Source organism: Schistosoma mansoni (assembly GCF_000237925.1).
Source record: "Schistosoma mansoni, WGS project CABG00000000 data, supercontig 0330, strain Puerto Rico, whole genome shotgun sequence".
Taxonomy (NCBI): domain Eukaryota; kingdom Metazoa; phylum Platyhelminthes; class Trematoda; order Strigeidida; family Schistosomatidae; genus Schistosoma; species Schistosoma mansoni.
In genome coordinates, this window is record NW_017386181.1 from 1 (window position 1) to 5946 (window position 5946).

Below are 5946 nucleotides of genomic sequence, written 5' to 3' on the forward strand. Positions count from 1 at the left end.
AGGCAGTGCGCGGCCGTTCCTTCTTATTATGAGCCACGCATTGCTGGGGTGTCCCATAACGGGGCGAACCGGCCATCCAGTGCTTCCAGGTTTACCATGGTGGTCTAGCTTCAATTGATTCATGATCTCAATTATTAAAATTAATTTCTTGTAAATTCTATCAAGAAAACATTTTGCTAGTATATCTTTATTGAATATATATTCTTCTTTTAGATCATTCAAGTCAACAGAAGTAATGATGGTATGAATAATAATAATAATGATAATATTAATCATAGCAATCAAAATTACACAATCTTTATGTATCATTCACCTCAGTGTCAATATGAAACTACACCATTTGAAAATATTAAATTAGATGAAAGCAAAGCATTTGCAAAATTATTACTCACTTCAAGTAAGTTCATTTCTACATATTCAATAAAGAAGTTGTAATATAAAATCTTTGAATAGTTTTACTACTACTGAACTACTCTATGTCTATAAAACATGATCTGTGAAAATGGAAGATATGGATAAGCTGATCATAGATGTAATTGAAACAATTATCGGGCATCGTGGACTGATTGAGTGGGCAGTGTAGAAGATAGGTTTAAGGTACTTAGAAAAGGTGGCGAATTGGTTGACGCTTATGAATCTTTATTGACGGAGATAGGGAAAGTTTGCTGGTGTAAGAGTATGTTAGAAGAAAGTTAGGTGTAGTCAAACTAAAATGAATCGATCCGAGTGATAACTGTGATTAGTATTTGGAGACTTTTAGTGACATGGCTCGCAATCTTTAACAGATAATTATATATGTTTACTCTTTATCTTCTTTAATATTATGAATTCCAAATTCCCTTCGTATATAACATTTCTCATTCTATCTTTTTGGATCATATTCTGAATGTTCGGTATTTCTCATTTTCATTACTGTTACATCATTCCGATTCTTTTGGTATTCACGTTTTTAAGTTCATTTCGTCGTGCTAATGTGGTATTGAAACTTAGGCTAATTAACACGTTTGTCAAAATAATTCTGATGTACTTCATAGTGAAGTCTTGACTGATTTCAATTTATTTTTGTGTAATATGCGATAATTGCATCAGTTACAAACAGTTAAGATTAAGAAATATGTTATGTATCTACTCACTTTCCCGTCTAAGTAATAAGATTATCGACTCAATGATTTGCCTACCAAACTTACTGTTAAACATCGAATGAATATTCATTGAACTATAAACATCGCACATATTAGTAATTTAAAGAAATATAAGTAGAATTTGTCTGGAATAGAATCATCAGTGAGAAGATTCAAGCAACCAATACAAAATGAATTTAAACTTCACCCCATTGCACAAGTTAGTGCCTATCATGACTCAGTAGCCAAATGGATAACGCGATGCCGTTTGAAGCGAACGGTACAGGGTTCGACTCTCGGGGTGAACATCAACTATAGGATGCAGGTACATCCGGATGACGATTCCCAAATAGGACGAAACTTGCACCCTGAATTCCACTGTTAGCCACCATCCATCTCTACTTAGAATGATTGTGATTTGAGGAAATATCAAGACAATCCTCACAGGATGCCCACATGACAATAAGAGGTTGATCAAGTGAAGTACCAGACATCAGTGAGAAAATTCAAGCAACTAGTACAAAATGAACTGGACAGTTTTCATCGTACATTAACTCTGATTTTCTGTAGACAGATTTTCACGTTCATTTTGCTTTATTTCATGAAATCGGATTGTTGAAAACGCTTAGAAAGTCGAGTACAGTGTACATATTGAACTACTACTGTTTACAGTTTAATGCTTACAACAATTTATCGGGCTGTTGATCAGCATCAAGTTAAAGATATATATGATGGTACGTATTGCTCTCTTGTAAACCTTCGGAAAGCCATTCAGTAGTAGTTTGAGGAACTCAAGATATCTAAGATCTTTTTACGTTGATGCTCAGACGAATTTTTCAGTTTGATCTCTATCGATTAGAACAGATCTCTTTAGACTGTAGAATTTCATCTGCTTATTCAATACAAACCTGATTTTATCAATGTAGTCATTCTTTATTTAAAATTCCAATCTTCAATCTTTCGTCTTATTCAGTAACTAGTGCTTTCTTCTATGATTTGAAATTCTATTCATTAATATGCTAAGTGTTTCCTGTTACATGTATGTCCATTACAACGATTAATTTATATCATTTCAAATCTTTATAATTTACACGGTCTCCGTCTATCAACTCATAGTTGAAAGCTTCTCAAAAAAAAGTCTAACATTTTAATGGTCCGATATCTGACTCCAATTGGATCGTATGATTGATTGTTATTGAAATACCCATATGGTCTATCCTCATATATAATTATCGAATTAACTCGCATTAATGAATAACGGAATTAAATAATTATCAGAAGGGGTTTTTTGTGAAGATTTAGTACGAAACGGCCGTCCAGTGCTTCCAGGTTTTCCTTGGTGGTCTAGCTTCAATTGACTTACACTTTCAGCTAGGAACTAAATAAGTTAAATACGAGAATGAATTTCGAATACGTATATTTCATACAATCGTTGATCCAGACAAACGAGCGGAGAAACAAAGTGAAAAGAAAGCGAAGCGACATGACGTGCATTGGAGAAGGCGAGTAACCCAACTCAATTTAACTAAGCGTGAATCGATAGTTATAGTTACACAAAAAGAAGTGTATGCACATACGCTCATATAACAAATAGTCAATGTTGATAAGCGAATAATTGACAAGGTCAAAATGTGACTCATGAAGAATAAATAAGTTGGTTTGTCCAGAAGCTAGAATAAGCTGTGTGGGCTTAACATGGCAACCGAAACTAGTGATAAAGGTTTCTTATTGTAGCTTTTTTAAACTTGAATAAGAAATACTGTAAGCACATTTATTACAACTATTAAGAACATTTTTAAGTATTTGGTCATCTGTTTATCTAAGCAACTGAATTCCTTCCTTGTTCAAATTACTTCTTGAACATAATCTATGTGCCTCGGATAGTTTCAAATGAAAGTCACGAAATTATAATGAATCTTCAAGTTTTATATTGTATATTTACACAATAGTTAAATATCTCAAACCTGAATGAGTGCTCATATTGTGGTGGGGGCTACCTAATATCGACATAAGTAGTACATATCGTAGGTCAGGAATAGAATATCTAACAGCAGAAAATTGAGAAAATCGAGAAGGGAAGAACAGAAACAGAAAGCAATTGGTATGGAAATCCAGGAACAATGAAGCCTGGGACAATTAATGAACATTACAAAATGTCAATCAACCGTCTCAGACTTAATTGTTCTTTTGTTTCCATACCAATCACTCTCTGTTTTCGTTCTCTTTCTTTTGATCATCTTAACCTTCTGCCTCTAGGTATTTCACTTTCGATTGATGATACATACTATTTATATCTGTCGACATCAGCAGCACACACCACAATAGTGCTAAAAAAAACAATAAATGTTTAGTCCAAGTGATGATAATTATAGTAATCTGAAAGAGGAGGATACCTTTGAGTTTAGTAGATTGAACAAAGTCAAGAAATCATAAATGTTATATTTGAATAGAGTGGTTATTAGACAAAATATGTTTGAGAATCGGAAGAGATTCAAAACACTTTGTTCAACCTCATATTTGTATCAAGTCATACAAAACAATAACATAAAAATACAGTACCTGCCCAATGCTTTTTTCTCTGAAGATGATAGTCCCCACGTTCTACTCAAATTAATTATCTATATAAATCAAAGCCTTCAAGATTTGATTGAAAGAGAGTCTACCAATCATGTATTCAACCCTAGTTATTGCTTGTCGTCAAACTATTGTGATTTAGGAAATCTTCCTGGATTATAAATAACGTAGAGTCGGGCCACATATGTGCGTTAACTCATATTATCATATGACATTGGTAAAAAGGAATTAACGAGATGAATAGTAAAAGTGTCAAAATAATTACAAGATCAGTGAAAATCAGAAAGATTAAACATTAAGAACCTGGTTTGAAAAGACTGAATCAGTCAGCTACAACGTAGCACCTGGCACATATATGCATCGGTCCAAGTTGCCATACCTCGTTAGCACAACAAGATGAACACCGGATTCATAGAAATAGTTAATTTAGTGGTGGTAGTATATAAAAGATAGGTTGTACATAAAGATATAGTATAGGAAGGAAGAACGTTATGAAGCAATTTTAATCTCAAGGTTTAAGGGAAAATAAAGAGTATATACACCTATGCCATTGTGATCGATTCTGAGCCATGTCACCTAGAGTCTCCAACCATTGGTTACGATAGTCACGCGTACCCCAACCAGGTAGTCTGCATCTACCAATATGGCTCAGCCTAGAAGTTAGTGACTTCAAGCACTGATGCCACGTTTTGGTTTGACCGCCCCCGACTGAATAAAAGATATTTATGAAGAGATGGTGGATTTGAAGATTGGTAAGAGTAGGTACTGCATTGTGAGTCATGTTATCTAAAGTTCCAATTAGTGGTTATAATAATCTCTGCGATTCTAAGCTAGTTGTCTAGGTCTATTAAAATGGATCAAACCAAAAATCAGTGATTTCATACACTGATGCTACATTTTGATTTGGCTACTTCTAACTTTCTCCCAACTTCGAACTACACCAGATAACATTACGAATTGAGATAGGCAGTAGTTTATTCATAATGCAAATATCATTACGGTAACTATTGATTATCAAGTGTCATGCTAAGATGCACTTGTCGCTAACTAATTTAACTATAATAATGTGAAATGCCATGTATATCTCTGGAAGATGTAACACATATCAGCAACTACATCAGTCGTTGATGATGGTCAGTCACTGTTGAAGCATAAATCAATCTGTCAGGAATTTCACTGATAACAACTCTATCATATCTTCTCTTATTGTTTGTTTCTTGTTTTCAGCACAAAGACAAAATGAAAACTCCACAAATAATAATAAACCTATGATGCTTCCACCATTGAATAGAAGTTTTTATTTATCATCTAACAAGTTAATAAGACCAACTCAACAATACACAACGATTCATCATCATGATCACCATCCTCATCAACAGCAAAATGTAACCCGTTTTAAAGCATTACGTTTTCTATCGAAACCAATTAAGAAAACTCGAAGTTTCTTTGTAATTAATAATAATAATAATGAATCCATATCTTCATCAATCTATTCATCTATTTCATCTTATAATTACATATTAACGTTTTTAATTATATTTAGAATGTATTATTAAATGAAACCTTAAAATTTTCATCTTTCTCTATGCATACTACTATCAAATAATATCAGTAGTAATAAGTAATATGTGATTGTACAGTATATACATATATGAAATTATATGTGATGAATACAATCAGTATCGTTGAGATTGTTTATTGTTGTTAAGACCATAAGAAGAGAATAAAACCTCCAGGACGATTGAAAGATTTCAATGGAGCTTTGTTTTTTTTGTACAATTGACTTTTCTTACAGATTTTATGTTTATTTGTTTGTTGTTGTTGCCTAGATTGTTCTCTTTCCATATTATTTATTCTTCTCTTGTTAAGTGATTTTTTATTTTTAAAATAAGATTTTCTTTCATGTTTTGTGTAATTTTAAGTGAATCAAACTTTCACTATGTTCAGATATTTATTGTAAGTAATTAAAACAAATGAGTGTATATAATTTGTAACAACTGTTAATACTGGTATACTGGGTCTAGTTATCAGGGAATAATTAATAATCAGAGAGGGTTTTTGTGGAGAATTAGTATGTTCATAGTTGAAAGCGTGAGCCAATTGAAGCTAGACCACCAGGGAAAACCTGGGAGCACTGGACGGCGGTTTCGTCCCTGGTAGTCTAGCTTCAATTGGCTCAAGTTTTCAACTATGAGAATTAATTAGTTGATAATAATAAATGATAATCAATTACGTTACTAGAATAAATCAG

General features: G+C 32.9%; 1 protein-coding gene across 1 annotated transcript; it reads left to right on the forward strand.

Annotated features, from left to right (window-relative positions):
• Window positions 1–243: 243 nt before the first annotated feature.
• Window positions 244–5251, forward strand: Smp_156600 (hypothetical protein; the record flags this gene model as incomplete). Its single annotated transcript, XM_018792366.1, has 2 exons — window positions 244–397; window positions 4923–5251. The coding sequence occupies 2 exons, from the start codon at window positions 244–246 to the stop codon at window positions 5249–5251; spliced, it is 483 nt and encodes a 160-aa protein (XP_018644285.1).
• Window positions 5252–5946: the final 695 nt, after the last annotated feature.